At 53.1% G+C, this 20,144-nt stretch overlaps 1 protein-coding gene and 1 non-coding gene across 2 annotated transcripts in view; one reads left to right on the forward strand and one right to left on the reverse strand.

Moving 5' to 3' along the window:
• Positions 1 to 845: 845 nt before the first annotated feature.
• Positions 846 to 973, reverse strand: LOC121141667. Its single transcript, XR_005878631.1, has one exon. It is a non-coding gene; the product is annotated as a small nucleolar RNA SNORA33 (small nucleolar RNA).
• Positions 974 to 1,848: 875 nt separating this feature from the next.
• Positions 1,849 to 20,144, forward strand: part of Hdac5 (histone deacetylase 5) — a 36,922-nt gene continuing 18,626 nt past the window's right edge. The window contains 3 exon segments of the mRNA XM_005070088.3: positions 1,849 to 1,987; positions 7,910 to 8,120; positions 14,844 to 14,915. Of these exon segments, the coding sequence (XP_005070145.1) occupies positions 8,099 to 8,120; positions 14,844 to 14,915 (94 nt within the window). The 5' untranslated portion in view covers positions 1,849 to 1,987; positions 7,910 to 8,098.

Genomic DNA, 20,144 nt, shown 5'->3' on the forward strand with positions numbered 1-20,144 from the left:
GCCATTTGGCTAAGAACAAGGTGTGAAGATGGAGATGGATGGGCATGGTCCTTTCATGAGTACTTTATAAGAAAAAACTTACTATTTATTTTATTTGCATTTAGCTTCAGATACATGGCCTTAGTACGCTTTTGCATATACTCCTGGTACCATTGGAGCAAATCAGTATTCTTGTTGGGTCTTGCTTTGCCTTTTTCCGTCTCATATGCTTTTTAAATATTTATTTATTTATTTATTTGATTTCTCAAGACAGGGTTTCTCTGTGTAGCTTAGGGGCCTGTCCTGGAATTCACTCTGTAGACCAGGCTGGCCTCGAACTCACAGAGATCCGCCTGCTGCCTCTGCCTCTAGCATTAAAGGTGTGCACCATCACTGCCTGGCTTCCTTTTTTATTTTTGAGATAGGATCTCAAGTAACTCAGGCTGATACTGAACTCAAATTCACTGTAGTGAAGAATGTTCTCTCTCTCTCTCTCTCTCTCTCTCTCTCTCTCTCTCTCTCTCTCTCTCTCTGAAACAAATTCTCTCTATGTAGCTGTGTAGCCCTGGCTGTCCTGGAATTTGCTAAGTAGACCAGGCTGGCCTTGAACTTGCAGAGATCCTCCTGCCTTTACCTCCCAAGTACAGAGATTAGAGGCATTAGAGGCTTTCAGCAGCACCCTCTGCTTTAAAGTGTGATGTGTGTGTGTGTGTGTGTGTGTGTGTGTGTGTATAAAATGAACATGTCAGTATAACCATGTTGTTTTGTTTTTGATGCTGTGTATTGAACACAGGCCTCAGATGCCCAGCACATGTTCTATTTCTAAGCTATGCTCCAAGCTGTAGACCTATATAGTTTTTTTTTTCCGATATAGTCTTTTTTAGGGATCTTAAAGACAGCCACTTGGCCTCAAGGCTCATTACTTGACAACATTACTGCCAGCTCTTTCTAGATTTTTGCAGAAACATATACAGATAAGCAGATTAATTGGCTTTCTGTATAATTTTTAGTGTCTGGATGATAACTCACTGATTGGATGTCCCCTAGCTTATTTGCAGAAACCTACCTGATATTTAGGTTGTTTCCAACATTTCAGATTATTATAAACAATCTTCTTCTAAGTTCATTTTGAAGCACAATATTTCCTTAGAAAACATTTTTGCAAGGGGAATTGCTAGGTCATTGACAAAACTATGTAGGTTCCCCCCCCCAAACTATGTAGGTTTAATAACACATTCATGTTGTGTTCCACTATGGATGGCACCAAAGTTGGAGATCAGTAGTCTTTTAGGTTCTTGGTTTGCTCTTTTGAAGGCCAGGGACAGCAACAATCTATGCTGGCTTTCTCCAAGGAGTCTATAAGATGCAACGTTGTGCGGGGTTAGGCATGGTGGGTTAAAGACCAGTCCAAGCTAAGCTTCCAGTTTCGCTGCCCCTGCAGGGTCCGACAGTCTCTAGGATTCCATCCCCGGATACCCTCCCCCTAGCCCGGGAAGGGCGTGTTAGGGAACAGCTCAGGCGGGCAAAGATTGCACCATACACTGTTGGAAAAGGAAGTCGAAAAAAGCGCAAAGAACAAAATCGTAGATCCTACACATCCAGGCCCTGCAGCAGCCGGTATCTGGGTTGCACTCATTTCATTACTTGGCGCAAAGATCGGATCCTTTCTCAACCACCTCTGCCCCATCCTAACCTTGGGCTGGCTATCGGCCCTTTAAGAAGCTGTCACGGTGGCGCTATTGGCCCCGCCCATCTGGGGGGAGGGCCAGTTGAGAGGGGAGGGGTTCTCGGCTGAAGCCCGAAAGTGGGGGGGTCTGGATCTATTTTTAGCTCGGGGTCGGGTCACGTGACGGGAGTGACGTCTCCGAATGTTGTTGTTGGTGGCGGCGGCGAGCGGAGCCGGAGGAGCCGCCGCAAAGATGGAGGAGCCGTCGAGGAGGCGCTGCCGCCGCTGCTGCCGCCGCTGCTGCCGCTGTCGCCCGCGAAGCCGGAGCTCGAGCCGCAGCGGGTGAGCGCGTCGCACCCGCCAGGACCCTACCTCCTGCGGCCCCGGGACGCCCAGCAGCGCCCGGTCTTCCCGCCGTCGCTGCCCGCGGGCTCCCTGCGCCCCTGTCCTTCCTCCCGGCGCGCGCGCCGAGCCAGCCCGCACCCCCAGGGAGCGTCGCGGGGCCGGGGAGTGTCGCCTCTGGCTCGCCGCACGCACCCCTTCCCACCCCTCCCTTGCAGGGCTCCTTCTCTGCAGGTAAGGGAGGGGCCGATCTTCCCGCACCCCGCGCCCCCAAATGGCCCGCAGACCAGCCGGGGATGTCTGATTTGTCTCCTCCCTGGCGGCTCATAATCCGTTGCAACAGCTATTTGAGCCTTGCACCTGGGTTCTGGGCAAACCCTCTTTTCACGGACACCCCTTTCTTATTACTCTGAGGTGAGGGGCGCAGCCCACCCACAGTGCTTCTCCAAGTGGTGAAGAACATACCCTTGATTTTATGTCCTTGACGTCCATGCAGGTGGAAGGGGACTGCGGGGCCACCTTACTTCTCTGTGCTATTATTCTCACCCCCCTCGCCTCACAGGCGTTACTGCGTTTATTACCACCCTCTTCTGTCTGACACCCTCGAGCTCGAGAAAAAACTGGGAGATGAATTGGTGATCTTCCTTAGCTAGGGTAGATTACCCGTCGTCGTCCAGTTCTCCCTCCCCCCCCCCCCGTGCGCGCCCAGTTTTCATCTTGGGTTTGTTTCTCATGGGGCAGGGGTTCTAATAGTGCCTTGTTAACTTGGGGGAGTCGGCTTCCCCACCCCACCCATCCCTGAGGCCCTCAGGAAGATGAGACCTCGCTGGGTGATAAGTAATTAATCTAGGAGCTGGGGGCGGGGGAGTAGGGTGTGCTTCTTTTCGGGGAGAAGGTGACCACTCGATGTCCCTGTGTTTGGCCTTCTGAGATGAGCTTTGTCCCCAAAGAGGAAGGGTAGCAGCTGCAGTTGCTTTTGGGGTGTGTGGAGGGGACTCAGCACTCTGACAGTGACCACTCTGCTCCTGGGAACTGGAATTAGCTTAGTATCATGGGGATGGGAATAGAGAGAGGGGTTTAGGGTTCAAAGGGAGGGAAAGATAGAGCCAGATCCTAGAAACAAAAGGGGGCAGGGGACGGGAGATTGAGGACTTCGGGCCAGAAGACTGGCTGTTCCTGTCATTGGGTCCTGTTGACTCTCCACTTAGCTTCTAAGGGTGTAGGCAGGGAGGACCCTCGGTCTCTGAAGCTCTGGCTACACACTGGGAGTCAGGAGCCCATGCAGGCTGTTGAGATGGGTTTATGGATGGGCCGTGTTGGGGGCTGCCTGCTTTTACATTCCAACCCTCCCTTTTCTTTCCCTCCTTAAACAACAGCGCTTGGGGAGAACTTGGTTTGCTTCCTTCTTCTTTCTTAAATCTTCCCTTTCCCTCTTTCCACTTGGACTTGGATCTGGACTAGGTCTGGTCAAAGATGAGAGCCTGAATTAAAGGAGTAGGTTCCTAGCATCTGGTGACACACCAGGGGCCAGAGAGGTCCCAGATGCCCGTTCCGTGGGGGGCAGGCATGTCGGAAATGACTGCTCTGGGCCAGTGCCTCCTCTTCCTCAGTGTATCTTCCAAGGAGCATGTAATCCAGAGTGGGGGTAACCGTGTCACATGCACCACCCACCCCAAGTAGCTGCAGAGATAAGAGCTTTGCTTTCCGATTCTTAGGGGTGATGTCTTAGCTTTGTGCTTAGATATGGAACTTGGGGATGGGGGTCATTGTTGTTTCTGTATGGTCCAGGAGACTTAGGAGCTGGGGGCAATGCAGTTGGTGCTGAGGTACCAGCTGCTCTTTAATAATTAATTCTTCCTACTCACATCCCTTTTAGGAGGGATGTCTGGGACACAGGATCAGGCTCAGGCAGCCAGCTAGAGGACTCACTCCTGTTGGGGGCTGGTGTGAGGAAGAGACAGTGGGGGGGGCAATTCTTGGCACTTTGGAACACTGTCGCTTGCTCATGAATGAAAACCTGATGCAGCCAGTGAGGGGGCCTATTGTAGCTGACTTTGGCTAATTAAACTTTCTCTCCCTTTCTTCTCCCCTGCCCACCTCACCCCAGCCCCAGCCCTTTCTTGAATGGGAGCCCTGTCTGGTAGTGCTGGGGAGGGGGTATCATCATTTTGTCTGAGGTTTTAGGGCAAACAGACCCTGTCTAATGCCCTCTGTCTCCACCTCCTCCCTCCCCCATCTTTTTTTTTTTTTTTTTTTTTCTAGAAATAGCAGCCTCCTCCATCTGGCTTGTGCAGATGCCTGGAGCTGCGTCTGAGCAGACAAACAGAAATGGGCCTATTGCAAAAATGAATTTGTCAGCCTGGTGCCTTTTTTCCCTCCCCTGTCGCCTTCCCCCTTTCCCTAGTTTGGGGCCTGCATGGCTTCCATCCTCCTGGACTTCTGTTGGCTCAGCTTGGGGGGAGGCACGCGGCGGTGGAAGCTCTGGGAGGAGGCTGGGAACAGTTGTCTGCTGTGGCCAGGGGCCGGGAGGAGCTGAGCTGAGAAACCGCCGGGGCCTTTGGGTGGGATATGTCTGGGCTCTGAGCTCTGCCAGGCAGTGAGAGTTGGGACAAGTGAAGCCCATCTCAGATGCAGAGGATGTGGTTCAAATTGCTAGGCCCTGTTCTCTGTGACTGACGTAGGGTGTGGCCCCTGACCTGAGAGTGGCCCTGCGCTGGGAGCTCAAGACTTGGACCTGCCTCTCTCATGCTCAGAGTCGGCGTGGTGGGAGTGGGAGGCATGGTGATTCTGGAGGGGAGTCTGAAGAAGCTGTGTGAAGGCGTAGTGAACTTGTGGCCCTCGGGACATTGCAAGGCTCTGGTCACCTTTTCCTGTGTGCTCTTCCTCCCACCCCCTGCTAGAGTTTTTATTGCTGGTGAGTGGAGGAGGGCTGCCTCCCCACCCCATTTTCTGCCTTCGCCACCTTAGCAGGTGGAGGCTCTGCCCTTCCCTGCGCTCTTCCTTGCCCCGACACCCGGATGGAGGTAGAAGGTAGGTTCAGACCCTGGAGTAGTCTGGAAGGACAGTTGACTGTCAGAGTGAGGGGAGCAGGGCTTTGGGAGTCCTGGAGTTTTACACTGGGTTGTTATCCATGTGGTGGGTAGTTCATCAGTTACGCCATTCCTGGCCCCTAGCTACCTATACAGACCTTCATGTGACAGTGGCGGGCCACGTCTCTGCTGAAGAGGTGCGTAGAACACAGGCTGCCCGCTCTTCCCTTGCCCTGTCCTAGACAAGAAGCTAAGCCTGTCCTGACCAGGCTGTAAAGGCTTCTTTGTTTCCCAGGAAGCCCTGCTGTGGTTCTTGTTCACTTGGAAGACCCGTGAACGGGGTAGATGCCCTTTGCAGGTGGATAGGGCTCCTGGGTCCCACACTGAGGGGAGCAATAGAACATAACTATATCCTGAACCCCCTGTGTGAGTTCAAGGAGCTGTTCCCTTCCAGAGAGGTGCTAGGTGAGGATAAGGGGGTTAAGGGCTGAGCATCACCAATTTGGGGCCCCTTGGGATCTATTCCTCTTGAGTGTCCTGCTTTGGAGGTTTTCCTCATTAAATAGATGGGCTGGGCTACTTAGGCTGCTGGTAGTCGTGGGAATTTCAGAACCTGTGTTCCTCAACCCACGGAAAAGGGTGTGAGCAAGACTGGGCGCCAGCCCTGGTGTGGGCCTGGGCTGAGCTGGCCTGCCTACGCCGGCCCTGCTAGGACACCAACAGCCCCACCTGCTGCATTCCTGAACTTGGTCCCAGACCTGTGCAGGTTCTTCTGTCTTCAGTCACCATCTTTCAGCCCTGAACCCTGATCTGAATATTCCTTTCTTTAGCCACAGAGTCCAAAGCAGTGGGGACTAGCAACCCTGAGTCTGCGTGTGTTCCTGTGGCCATGCCAAGGAAGGCTTAGGGGCTTCTAGACTACAACTGGACATCACCCCCTGGGCATCTCTGATGAGAATGGAGGGTTTTCAGAGATTTAATACCACCAGGAGATATGGCTGTCTGGGAGGGAGAGCTGATTGCCTGCTTGGGGTTGGGGAGCAGAGTTAGGGCTTTAATGTTGGCAGCTCTGATTGCTTCCTGACACTTGCTCTCATAGGGCATTGGAGAGCCTGGCTTCTTTTGGAAGCAAATGAATGAGATCATGTCTGGGTGGATCTAGGGCTGTTTAGGGATTGGTGCAGGTGGGTGCTGCCTAGTGTCTAAGGATTGAAGACTATGGGGCCAGGGTGTGGACTCTGGCAAACCCACGGTCCTTTAATACATTCTCCATTACTCCATTGACTTTGGTTACTGTTGGCCGTTTTGGTGCCTTTGTATAAACTGGGAAAAAGTGTCCCTTGTTCTGGGAGATTCGGTATGTGACAGGTCATTGCTTGACAGGCAGTGTACAGGCTGAACTTCATAGTTGTTTCCACAGAACACAACCTGAACACCACACAAAGCCCTGGGTTGGGGCCCAGTAATTTCAGCACACTTACAGGGAGTGCTGGGTCTGTTTGACTTTCTTAATTCATGAAACACACTCTTGTGCCCTGACTCATTGTGATGTTGGGAAAACAAGAAATCGTGTTTCATTTCCAGAGGCTTAGAACACAGGGAGAAAGAAGATGCTGGGGTGGGTGTCAGTTCCTCCCTGAACTTAAAATTTTTGTTTGTTTGTTTGTTTGTTTTGTTCTTCGAGACAGAGTTCTTTGTGTAGCCTTGGTTGTCCTGGAACTCACCCTGTAGACCAAGCTGGTCTCAAACTCATAGAGATCTGCATGCCTCTGTCTCCTGAGTGCTGGGATTAAAGGCATGTGCCATTACCAGCCAGCTGAATTTTGAAACATTATCATCATCATCATCATTATTATTATTTGTTTTGTTTTTTGAGACAACGGTTCTCTGTGTAACAGTCCTGGCTGGCCTGGAACTTGCTTTTATAGATCAGGCTGGCCTCGAACTCACTGATACCCACTTGCCTCTGCCTCCCAAGTGCTGGGATTAAAGGTGTGTACCACCACCACCACCAATTATTTTTTTTAAAGATTTATTTATTATATATACACTGTTCTGTCTGCATGTCAGAAGAGGGCGCCAGGTCTCATTATAGATGGTTGTGAGCCATCATGTGGTTGCTGGGAATTGAACTCAGGACCTCTGGAAGAGCAGTCAGTGCTCTTAACCTCTGAGCCATCTCTCCAGCCCCCCACCAATTATTTTTTAATTGCATTTATTTGTGTGTGTTTATGTATGTGTGTGGGTGTATATATGGCACAGTGAATACATGGGGTCAGAGGACGATGTTTTATGAGTTGAGTCTTTCTTTCTACCATGTGACTAGGATTGAACTCTGGTCATCAGGTTTGGCTGTAAGCACTTTTACCTGCTGAACCCTCTTTCTGGCCCTGGTGATTTTTGGAGGCAGGATCTCCCATAACCCTGGCTAACATTAAATTTCTGTAGTCAAGTTTGACCTTTAACTTCTGATCCTCCCAAGTTCTGGGACCAAAGGCATTTGCCAAGGTACCCAGTAGCTCTCTCCCTGAACCTCTGTCAGGGATCCCAGGTCAGCTCAGCCTTTCCCATAGCCACAAGTTGTGGCCAGAAACTTCCTGTACATCATTGGTGACAACTAGTCCCACATTAAGTACCTTTCAGAGTCTGTAAGGGCTCCGCACCTGGTACTGGACACTGATGTCTGCAGAGGCTGATGTAGCCATTTCCTGTCCTATGGACATCAATTAGGAAGAGAAAAAATAAGAGTCTGGTCCAGTTCTGTTTGTTTCCTATGTGCCCCGGGCAAGTGGCCCTCCCTCTCTTCCCAGGTACAAGCTGACCACTCCAAGGTCTCCCTTGGCTCTCAGAGTTCTGAGTTAGGGACCGCTAACCCTGCTCCGTCTCTCCCCAGGGATGCCGTTCTGAGTGCCTGACTGCCTCACCCCGAAGGATGGCCTTGGATGGGCATTAGAGGCATTGCGGCCCCGGGCTCCTGGCCCATCCGTCTGTCTGTTATCGTCTGTCTCTCTTGACATCACCGCAGCTCCACCCCCTCCTGTCCCAGCCCCCAACGCCAGCTTCCTGCAGGCCCAGAGCCGGCATGAACTCTCCCAACGAGTCGGGTAAGAGCTAGGAGGTTGGAGAGGAGCCTCCTGGGGCAGTTTTGGATACAATGGGCTGTGTGGGTTTCCTGCCCAGACCAGCTGACTGCCAGTGTCTGAGCTGTCAGGGAATGAAGGGGTCAAGAGTTGAGAACATCTCTTTCTCTCTCTCCCTCTCTCTCTTTCCCTCTCTGTCTCTCTCTCTCTTTCTCTCTCTCTCTCTCTCTCTCTCTTTCCCTCTCTCTCTCTCTCTCTCTCAGACACACACACACAAGACAGAGGCCAGCTGTGAGGCAGACCTGGTATGAAGCTGACCTGGGAACCATCTGGGAGGGCTTGGGTCTCCCTCTGCCCCCATGCCTGCCTTCAACACGAGAGCTTTGGGTACCTGAGATGGTGGTGTGAATCTCTCTGGGTAGCCTGGGACAGTGTCGGGAGCATTCTCTTGGATACAACTGAATGCTCATGTTTCTTGTGGTGGTGACTGTTTGCCTTGCTGGAGTGTGTCTCTTGTTCCATAACTCTTTCCTGGTGGGGGTTTACAGGGCCCTGTGCCTTAGGCTTGGATATAGGCTAGGATAGGAGTGGAGTTTTGTGTTTGGAGAAGAGTCTTGGCCCTCTGCTGAGTGCCCTCTTCCTCTTGGTGGACTCAAGTTCTCATTGCTCTCTTCGAGGATCTGCTCAGTGTTGCCAGGAATAGTGTGTGGGTGGGACTCTAGGTAGCTTTCTGTTTGGGTTTGTCCCAACATGTGCCCATGAGGGTGTGTCCAGTTGCCTTGAGCTGGACCCTCAAGAGTTTCCCAGGAGGCCACAGGTTAGTGTGGTCAGAGTAATAACTGCCTTTTGTCCTCAGCTATCTCCTTCTGCAGTCTGAAAAGTTCAGCATCTATCCTGTCCCTGTAAGCATGGAGGGATGAATATTTTCCCCCTTAGAGAAAGGGAAGTTGAAGGCATCGGATAAAAATTGAACTGCAAGAAGGGAGGAATCCAGCCTCCAACTCCGTCCCCTAGCTACCTTCTTACTGGGTTTATGGTTCTTCCTGGGGTCGTCCTATCCTTGCCTTCATTCAATCCTTAAGGGTTGTTCCAGGTAGGCTCTAGAGTTCTGGCTTCCTGTCTCATCCATCCCATCCTCTTTGACTGGGTCATGCGAGGGACGGTCACAGTCCCTTAGTTCATCAGTTGTGACTGGCAATAATGCTGCTTGCTTCCTTTCTCTGAGACATCTTCATTCTCTGTTTCACATGGGGATTGGGAGCTGACCTTTGGCCAGGGGCACAGAGGCTTCCCAGAGACAACTGTTGGTGGCTTGGGATGGACATTTCCCAGCTGTAGGGTTTCATTCTCTTGCAATGAAAGGTTATCATAATCCACCCAGGGCGAGTGAGTTACTGGGCTGTGTTCTAGACACCGATGGTCCAAGTTCTCACAGCCGTCCTGTCAGAGCTGGCAGGAGCGTGCTGTAGCTGGAGGTGTGCACCGGTATGGCCGTGCCTGAACTCTGTCAGGATAGGTATCCCTGGTGACCTGCCTCCTGGCTGGCTTTCCAGCTGCCCCCAGCAGGGGGAGATGCTGTCTTTTCCATGTGTGGGAGGGAGGGAGAGAAAGAGGGGGACACAGGATATAGAACTGTATTTTAGGACCATGGAGAGGCTTCCTAACAGGGGTCTTCGCTTATGGCAAGAGGGAAGCTGCCCTGGTCCTTTGTTGCGGTTCCTGGGCTGGCTACATTGGTGGGCTCCAGCTACCCTCTGCCACGGAGCCAGCCAGTCTGCACACAGCTTTTCCTTTTGAGGGGCTCAGCATCTGTTCTCTGAGTTCAGCTGGCATCTGGGTTGGGGCTGCTGATGCCCAGAGCCTGGCAGAAGCTGGGAACCACATCCATTGGGATTCCACAGAAATAAAGTGAAACCACAGTTGTAACCAGAGCACGTAGGTGTTCATGTCCCTGTGGATACCTGGCAGAAGAAAGAGAGATTTGGAGTGCTGGGACCGGCAACAGAGAGGAGGGAGTGATGAGTGTGGCTGATCTCTCCCACATCCTGGCCATTTGCTCCTTTCTCTCTGGGGCATCCAGCCACAGGGTGGGTACAGCGGGGTGCTTTCTCCCGTCCTCTGGTTCCTCTCACCATAAGAACTCTTTGGTTTAACCAGTCCTTGCTTGGCATCACCAACGAGGCTGGCCTGTGGTGGAGCAGAAAGACAGGAAATGGTCCATCCCTGCTGTCCCAGCCTGAAAGACAGCATGCAAGTTCCTGCCAAGGGGTGGCAGATGGAGATTAAGTGATTTGCTTCTGGGCCCACCACTCTGGGCAGTGGACACTCAATTTGTGTACCTCTGGGCTGGGCTGCGTGCCAGCACTTGACCTCATCTGCCTCTCTGGCCATCTGAGTTGCCCTGCCTCCCTGAAGAGGCCAGTCTGCTCCCCTCTACTCTCCTCCTTAGGCAGAGGAGGGCGCTAAAGGGGGTGTTCTTGTTTGTTTGTTTTTGTTTTTTGAGACAGGGTTTCTCTGTAGTCCTGGCTGTCCTGGAACTCACTTTGTAGACCAGGCTGGCCTCAAACTCACTGAGATCCACCTGCTTCTACCTCCCAAGTGCTGGAATTAAAGGTGTGAACCATCACTGCCCAGCTTTTTTAAGGGGAGGGCGGTGAGACAGCTGGAACTTGCTTTATAGACCAGGATGGCTTCTAACTCACGGAAATCTGCCTGCCTCTGCTTCTTGAGTGATGGGATTAAAGGTGTGAACCACCACTACTGCTTCTCTTCTTTTTCCCTCCCTCCCTCCCTCCCTCCCTCCCTCCCTCCCTCCCTCCCTCCCTCCCTCCCTCCCCCTCCCTCCCTCCCTCCCTCCCTCCCTCCCTCCCTTCTTTCTTTCTGTGGTGAGGCACTCTTTATTTTTCTGGAACTGTCCTGCCTGTACCTTTGTTCTCCTCCATGGGTTAAAGACTTCGTAGCAGCAACTTTGGCTTGGCACTACCCTCTTGAAGAAGCCTCCCTGAGACCTAGGACCTCAACTGCCCTGGTCATACCCTGTTGTCAGTGCCATTGCTTGGAGAGGGACAAGAATGTGGCCTGCCATGTGATCCTGTCTGGAGGAGGCATCCAGGTTCCCCATCCCCAGCATGGGAGGGAGATGAGCTTCATGATAGCACCTGTCTGCCCAGCACCTCCTAGCACCCTCTACACTTTCTCTCCTTCCCTTTCCTGGGAGGGAGGGTGGCCTCCCCCTCCCTTTAGGGTGACCAGAGAAACTGGGGCACGGGTGTGGGGTGGAGCCAGGAACCTTGGCGTCCTGTCTCCCTGCCTCGGGCTCTGCTTCTGAGCCCCTGGGAGGGCAGGCAGCCAGCCACAGAAGGAGAAAGTGGGTCACTGCTGGCATGGGCAGGGGTCTGGGGAAAAGACCCTCAGGCCTCCCTTCTCTACTGAGATGCCCCGACAGGTTGGAATCTCTTCTCGCCTTCTCTCCCTCGCTTCATCATCCCAGAGGTATTGAAGGCTTAGGACCGGATAGTGAGAGGAGGCAGGGTCGACCAGAGGGGAGTTGGAAGATGCCAAAGTAGGTGTCCACGTTTTTCCTGCAATTGGTTTTAAGTGAGAAGATTCAGCCAGTATGTAACCGTGGACCTGGCTCGAGGTAGTCCTGGGCGATACTGACTTGTCCCAGCATGACAAGTCAGTTCAAAGGAAAGAACTAGAGGGTGGTAGGCAGGGTTGATGTTTTCAGGGCATCTAGCAGTCCAGGGTCTTAGGGCCAGCCTTGGGCTTTTCGACTACATAAAGCAGTATTTCTCCCCCAGTTCAGTCAGAACCCACTACCAGTCTTTGGGCAGAGGAAATGAGAGCTGGAAGAAATCAAGGAGGCAGCATTGGGCTCTCCTTCTGCCCCAGCTTTAGAGGATTTGAAGGCCCAGAGTGTAGAGGGAGGGGTGGAGGTAACCCTGCTGGGGAAGATAGAGCCGGTTCTGTAGCGCAAGCTGGGCTTGAACCTGCTGGTGCTGGGTGTGCGTGTGTTTCATGGACCACATCTTTAGTGAGTACTTGGAGAGATCTGTGGGACTGTAGCAGGGAAGGTTAGGGTTAAATATCAGGAAGACCTTGTTTCATCATCTTTATCTTGGAAGGAGAAGAAAGATGCCTGTCTTTCCTCCCCCTAGACCTGTCCCCTCATATTTCCTTGGAGGATTTCAGGGATTTCATTGAAGACAGACATTTCTCTTCCTAATGCATAGAAGTTGTGATGGTGCTGGCTGTTGTCCCTGAGCCCATACTGGTAAAGACTCCTCTTTACCAAGTTTGATAGCTTAAGCCTGTAGTCCCAGCAGGTTTTAAGGCTAAGTCAGGAGGATCGTTGTATGTTTGAGGCTAGTCTTGGTTACAGACCCTCAAAAAAAAAGAAAAAAAAGAAAAGAAAAGAAAGGGAGCCCTCTTTGATTTTTTGACATCAGGCTAATCTAGGGTTTAAAGAGCCTTGCTAACCTCCCCAGAGCAGGACTCCCTAGCTTCTCTCCTGTGCCTGGGGCAGGCCTACTGAGCCAGGACAGGGCTAGCCAGCCCTTCTGGTTGTTCCCAGCGTGGGTGGGTGGAGCCCAGGCTGGGAGGGGCTGCTGCCCCCGGCTTTCTGGGCTCCCTTGTGTCTGCTGCCTGTGACTCTCGTTGGTGGAGCCCCTGGTCTTCCCTCTTGTTCTTGAGAGGTCCTAGTTGGGCAGGACACAATTGGGGGAAGGGTGGTACACAGGTGATGTTCTCCAGCACCAAGCTCCTGGGTTACACAGTTCCACTGCCTTTTCTGCTAGAATCAGCCATGGCTGTAGCTTCAGACCCCTCCCAGTTTGGTTCCCATCTACCACCGGGAAACAAACCCCAGCAGCATCTGGATCTCACCATGCTTGGAGAAGCTTGTCTCTACCATCCTCATGTATGTGCCTTGCTACCTGTGGGAGGAGGCCCTTGCTGTCCTGGCAGAAGCTTGGGAGGACAACAGGCTGCTGTGAGCCATAGCCACCATGTCCTTGGTTAGACAGCTTCTCCCGGGCTCCTGACAGGAGGGTGAGGTCATCCAGTCCGGAGAGAGGACAGGTGTCCCTGGCCCTGTGCCTGGAGTGGGGGGCAAGGAGGGGCCAGGAGGGGTCCAAAATAGCAACTGTGACGTCAGGAAAGGGGAGGAGGGTATAGACACAGGAATAACCCAGTCTATTAAAAGGCTCCAGGGAGGTCAGAGGGCCAAGTGGGATCTCTTTATCAGTAGGAGGCACAACCTGGGGAGAAGGGGCAGGTGGCACCAGCCTTGATGGTTCAGTGGCTCCATCGCCCGTGAAGGCCCAAGAGCTGGGGCTACTCCACCAGGCCAGGATGCCGACAGCTTTGTGACTAACTGGAAGACCTCCAGCCCCAAGGCTTCCTATTTGGGCACTGGATAGCCTTGTCCCTGGGCAGACTTGTGTGTGTATCCCTTTGCCTGTCAGGTGTGGTGGTCAGAACCTGAGATCTCCGTCCCTCTCATGTGAGCAGCTCTGTGACTGCAGTGACTTTAGCCTTGCTGTACCTCAGTTTCCCCATCTTGGCCTCTTCCTGGAGGCCATTGCTACCATAAAGGCAATGGTGTCCGTGACGCCCTCAGGACAGCACTGGGTATATCGGTTGAGCTGAGAATGGGCAGGTGTTGTCCAGCCCCTGCCTGCCCAGAAAGTCTTTCTGCTCCCTGGAAAGAACTGACTGCCAGAGGTGGTACTCTAGACCGGGTGGGAGAGAGCTGCCACCCTACTGCTATTTAGGGTCTCCCTGATAGTAAGAGTGTAGGGAGGCATCTCCCAGTTCTGTGGGAAGGCAGAAGTTAAACAAACTCCACAGGCTGTTAGGAGGAGGTGTGAGGTTAGACCAGGTGGTTGGGTGTCTGTCACCTCTCCCTAGTCTTTTTGATTCCTTTCCTTGCTCTGCACGGAAAGGGGGAAGGTAGCAGATCCAGGCTAGCTTCTTGGTGTCCGGTCCATTGTTTGCCCACAGCAGTAGCCAAGCTGATCCCAGATACTGGGTCCCCTGCCTGAGCTCTTCTCCAGTCCAGCCACTGGCCACCCAGGCCTGTGGCCTTGGCCCTGAGTGCAGGCCTCCCCAATCCCCCCTCCCCCTTGACTGGCGCTTCCTCCTGGGGTGGAACGCGCGCCTTCTCCCCCCCCCCCCCCCCCATGGGGCCTCCGCCAGGCCTGGGCTCCTGGCAGCCAGCCGGCGGCTCCCTGAGCATGCTCCACCTATTTATAGACAGGGCCCTCCCCCAACTGCTATTTCAGTCTCCTGCCAGCTGCCGGCGGCTCATTCGGGGAGGAGGAGCAGGGAGCCAGGCCCAGAGCTGTCACCGGTGGCGCTGGGAGGGAACACAGAGAGCCTGCCTGCCCACTGAGCTCCCCTTCCTGTCCCCTGAGCACGCAGCCGTAGCCCAACTCCTGGAACCTTTGGACAGGCCTTGGTCCATGTTCCTGGAGTAGAGAGTGGGCCTACAGCCTCATTAGCCTCCCTGCCTCTGCTGCCTCCAGAGCGCCCAGGCCGGATGAGGCGCCTCCTTGCCTTGCGGGTCCCAGCAGCAGTGGCCCGAGGGAGTCCTTGAGCAGCCTGCTGGCCCTGCTGACCACCTTCCCCTCACCGGCTTCCGCCTCGGGCGGCTCCTCCCTGGCATGCTGCTGGTGCCCAAGGCACAGGGGCTCGTGGAGATGCTGCAAACCATCTATGAGACTGAGTCCTGTTTCTCAGCAGATGGCATGCCAGGCCGGGAACCATCCTTGGAAATCCTGCCCCGGACTCCTCTGCACGGCATCCCTGTGGCAGGTAAGTGGTTCTGTGTCCCCACCTGCCCTCAGCTGTTTGGCGTCCTTCTACCTGGATTGAGCACCTTACTGTGATGTGAGTCTTGCCCCGTTGGGGTCTTGCTTCAGCTTTCTCGAGAGCTCTGTTGAACGCCCATGGATTGGAAGAGCCAAGCTGCTAGTGTAGTCTTCCTGCCTCCTGGCCCGGAACTGCCCCTTCACCCTGCCTCCTAGCCACCCTTTGCTGTATCCTCCAGTACCTCTGCCTTGAGTCGGATCAGCTCAGCTGTGAGGGGCTGGGGCTTCCTAGAGGGTTCTAGCCTAGTTGGCACCATGGCCAAAGGGACAGAAGTGGGTCAGTGACCTGTCTCCAGGCTGCCTGCTCCCCACAGCTGAGCAGAGGAAGAAGGTGTACCTGGCGTGCCTACAGGAATCAGAAATGTCCTAGCTTTTGTGGCTTGGTTTTGACCTGGTCAGGGTGTAGTGACTTTGGCAAGTTTTTGGTCAGGAGACTTTTGAGAATGGACACTTAGGGAGGAGGCTCATTGGGATAGGGTTGAGCAGAGACTAGCAGTTGGGATGTTGAAGTTATTTTGGTTGCCTTAGTTCCTAGCTACCTCCTATGTCTTCCACTTCCTGAGGATGGGCAAGTGTTACTTTGACTCAGGTGGGTGTCTTACCTAAGCTTGAGGGTTCCTAGCCCTGCCACCTTTTCCGGCGGAACTTATTTGGTCCTTGGTGGGGGGTGGAGTCCCCCCAGAGCTGGCCACTCCTCTCACTCTCAGGAACCTGTTGGCAGCATCAGGCCCTTCTGGTACAACCTCCCCACCAGGCTGGCACCACAAGATGCTTCTTTCAGGGAGGGGCCAGCTGGACCCATGCCCACTTGGCCCCTCCTGGCAGTGGCTGGCTTGGTACTTGTGTGTGAGAGAGAATATATGTGTCTGTGTGCTAGAGTCCTTGACTCTGGATATGTGGGTGTGGACCTGAAGGTTCCAATTAGAAGGTGGGAGCTGTATGCCTCTCTGGGTACCTGTGATTTGGTTCTCAGCTGTCCAGGGATAAGGTTGCAGTAGGATTGGGAGGTTTCAGAAGAATGTTTTGGGAAGGTTCAGAAACTCTTTGGGACACGACTTGCTGTCTGTCTGGACATGAACTGGGATGTCCACTCAGTGTCCTCTTATAGGGCATAGTCTAATAGGAGACCAGCCCTGCAGGGTGCCCACCAGGCCTCTGGGATGGAACCCAAAAGACTGCTTCTTGCCCAGGGCTAATTGAGCTACAGCTCCTGTGTTGGGCCCCTAAACCCTGCCCTGTGGGTGTTAAGGTGGGCTCCTCAGAAGTGCAGGAATGTCTGTGGAGCATCACCTAGTGTGGATACTAACTGCCAATTGGTTCTACACCGAGCCACCAGTTGGCCCCAAGTTCCCTCTTATTTACTCCTCCTTTTTGAACTAGACTGCAGAAATCCTGAAAGTTTAGGACTATGTTCTTCTGTCCCCATGTATACCCCAGCCAATCTCTTTCTCCAACCTGGCCTTCTGAGCCACAGCGCATGCAGTCCCTGCTGGCAGGAGGGAGGTGTGAGTCACCCGAGCAGCTCAGGGAGGGGGCAAAGAATGTTCCCCCCTGAGCAGCTCTGATGCTGTGTCTGTGACGCTGTTGGGGACAGATATAGGCCTGGAGCTTGGCTGCCTTTTTTTTTTTTTTTTTTGGACTCTGGAATGTAAATAGACGTTTCAAATAGAAACGCTTTAACCTTTGGGTTAAGAAAAAAAAATCCACCCTAGATAAACATGGTCATGAGGGCCCAGAAGCCTGGTGTTTCCCTCCTGTCCCTTTTCCCTTCATGCTCCCTCTCCTTCCAATTTCTTGAGCAGCCTCTAGACAAGATGTAAAAGCCTACAACCGAAAAAGACAGTTTCCAGACAGTTTCTTGGATGGTGTTGCTGGTTTCTCCAGCCCAAGGGACTGGAGAAGACGCTGCCTCTCTGTCCTTTGTAGCAGCAAGTCCTGGGAACTTATTTGGGGGGCAGCTTTTGCTCCCTATGCCATCTTCTTGGCTGCCAACACCCAGCACCTAGCACAGTGGGTGGCACTTAGATGAATGAGTGTTGCATGAGGGGGCGGAGGCCCAGCCTTTTTGGCAGATTGCCTGGCCTGGGCGCTATTCTGGGGTTTGACCTGGTGGCTGAGTACAGACAGCTATGGTGGGCACCTACGGGTGAGTGACCTCAAGAGAGACAGAAGCTCTTCCTGCTTAAGGAAGGGACAGGGGGCAATTTCTGCTTGCACTGCTGGTGACTGGTGGCTTCTCCTGACAGATGGGTGTCTCTGTCTAGTCAACATGTCACTGCCCAGTTCACAGTGGGCATCTCTCCTTGGCCCTGGCTTGAGGACCCTGGGATCTTTAACTCCACGGTGGGATTCCCAATGACCCCTGAGCTGGGCTCTGATTTCCCTGTCTGTTTCTGGTTGAGCTGAGTCCTGGACATTATGAGAAGGGATGGCAGAGGAGGAGGCTTCTCTGCCCACTGAGGGAGGTATGGATCTGGTGTGTGCCAGGAAGGAATGCTCTGGATGTTGGGAAGTCCCATGGGAAACTGGGGCTTTCCCTGGCTGTTCTTATTTAGGTTCTTGAGGCCATTCCGAGCATGGCTGTGTGTCAGGAATGTGTAGGTGTGGGGATGCCAGGAAGGTAGGAAGGGCAGGACTTGAGTGGAAACAATATTGTAATACACGAGGTGGCATGGATACCCGGGACTTTCCTTGTTGGTCTCTTTTAGGAAGGATGTTAATAATCCACATTCCATAATTGAGAAGGATCAGAGAAGACAAATAATTTAGCCAGGCCTGGGCAGTGGTGCACACACCTTTAATCCCAGCACCTGGTGGGAGGTTGGGTGGGCAGAGCTGGGCAGAGGCAGGTGGAGCTCTGTGAGTTCGAGGCCAACTTGGTCTACAGAGTAAGTTTCAGAACAGCCAAGGATACATGGCAAAGCCCTGTTTGAAAAACAAAACAAAAAATAAACAAACACAGAATAACAGAATAAGTAAGAGCTAAGATTTGAACTTGGGTCTGCCTGTGTGGGGACTATTGTAAATCCATACAAAAACTCTTATATTTCTCTAAAAAATGGTCCTTTGGGTGGGTGTGTCCTTGTACCTCATGCCTATGGTTTAGCAACCAGAGCATGGGCTGGATTTAATTCCAGTTCATTCCTTCAGTTGGTTGCCCATCTGCAGTATGCAGTATACATACAACCTTATGTGGTAGGCCTATCTGTGTGCCTCCAGAGTTTGTGCTCCTAGAGAGTAGGGCCCATTTCGTCCCACTCCTGGGGTGTCTAAGAGTAGTCTTCCCCTCCCCCCATAAATACTTGGAACCACTTAGCCCTGTCCCTGCAGGCACTTTGGCTCAAAGGAAGGTGAGGGCTCAGCACAGTAAAACACCCACCCAGACAGACAGCCTCTCCTGCCCCCATGCCCTCCTACCTCATCTTGTTTTTGAGACCCTCAGCTGTCCCTTTCCCTCTGCACAGCTGCCAGAGAGGAAATCAGATTAACCGTGTCCACACACAACTGTAACAGCTGTCAGATTGTCAACAGGGGAGAAAGTGCGGGTAGGCCAGGGAAGTTGGGGGAGACAGTGGATCTCTGGCTTTGAATTGCAACAGAATTGCCAAGGGGATGTATTCAGATGCTGGTTCTGAGTCTGTAGCAGCTCAGGAGGAAACATTTAAACTCCTCTGGCGGTTCTGACGTAAGGTGAGTTAGAGTCTGAGCTGTCTCTCATGTTTCATGGAAGGCCCCGGTGCAAGACCCGCCTATGTAGAGGGCGGGTGGCTGTTACCCTAGACAGTCAAATACAATTCCCAGCAGCCTGGCAGTCTGGAGAGAGGATGTTTTGAGATGCCAGGAGCAGGTGTCTAAACTTGAGCAGAGTTGGGGGATTATGGTAAGCAGCCAGGTCGACCGGGTGCCTTGCTGGACACGCAAGCCTGAGTTGTGCATGGAGAATGGAGGCAGGCCTGCGCTGGGGCCCCTGCTACCACCACTCCCTGCAGGTAGGAGCCAACATTCCCAGCAACAGCTGCAGGTTTTGCATGGTTACTTTCCTTTTTAATTGCCTGCGGCTTCTGTGCCCAGATAATTTTTGGGGGATGGTGGGGAGATGGGAATCCTCATTTCTAGATAGCCTCCTAAGATCACGCTGACTCCAGGGATACCTTGTGTCCTCCACCTGGATCCCACATCTCTGTAAGGTCTTTCAGAGTCTCAGCCTGCCTCCAGTTTTCCCTCATTTGTCCTCCAACCCCTTCTACCTTTGGGCTCTGGTAACCTTCATCTAGGTTGCTGGATCCTTAGGGCTCCTTGTTGTATCTCTCACTAAATTTGGCACCAGCCTCCAGGCTTTTCCCGTTTTGCTTTGTAGGGAGCGGGGCAGAGAGAGCCAGGAGAGTCTAGATTAAGCACTGGCTCCTCTGCCTCCTTTTCAGGTGACCTTGGACAAGCCTGTTCCCTCTGTGGCCTCACTTTCCTCCTCCTGCAGCTGGGGGCGTTGAGTTGCCGAGCTCCTGGGCCTTTTCCTTACTGACATTCTGAGGGTCTCTGAGGTCAGTTTCACGTTGCTTCTGCCTTGCTGGAGGAAGGGCTGAGGGTCTCCCAGGACCTTGCCCCAGGAGGATAGAGAATAGCCTTGGGGAGAGGTGACACCTCTAATGGGTTGGAGTGAGGTCAAGGATGGGAGGATCTCAGACTGCTTAGGGTGGTGGTGGGGCTTGAAAGTAGGGTCCAGAGCTTGCACCCCAGGTGATGTTTGGGGGGATGGATGGGATCACACTGCTGAGATTTGAGCTGCAAAAAGCAGGCACTGAAGCCAGGCAAATGGCCTTGAAGTGCTAGAGTTGATAGGAGGAAGCTCCCAGAATCTCATCTCTCCAGTGGCACCTAGCTGCTAGTTCATAGGAAGGGACAGGACCACAGAGTGACCTTCAGACAACCTGGATGAGAGCAATGGCTTTACTGTGGCCAGAGTCTGAGCCTAGCATTTGTACAGCCTAAGTGGTCTGTAAAAGTTGGCCTTACATATATATATGTAAGAGAGGGTTTCTCTGTGGAGCTTTGGAGCCTGTCCTGGCACTCGCTCTGTAGATCTGGCTGACCTCGAACTCATAGAGATCCATCTGCTTCTGCCTCTCAAGTGCTGGGATTAAGGGCATGAGCCAGCACTGCCCAGCTTGGCCTTACA

The sequence above is a fragment of the Mesocricetus auratus genome, unplaced genomic scaffold, assembly GCF_017639785.1.
Source record: "Mesocricetus auratus isolate SY011 unplaced genomic scaffold, BCM_Maur_2.0 Super-Scaffold_100007, whole genome shotgun sequence".
In the NCBI taxonomy this organism is placed as follows: domain Eukaryota; kingdom Metazoa; phylum Chordata; class Mammalia; order Rodentia; family Cricetidae; genus Mesocricetus; species Mesocricetus auratus.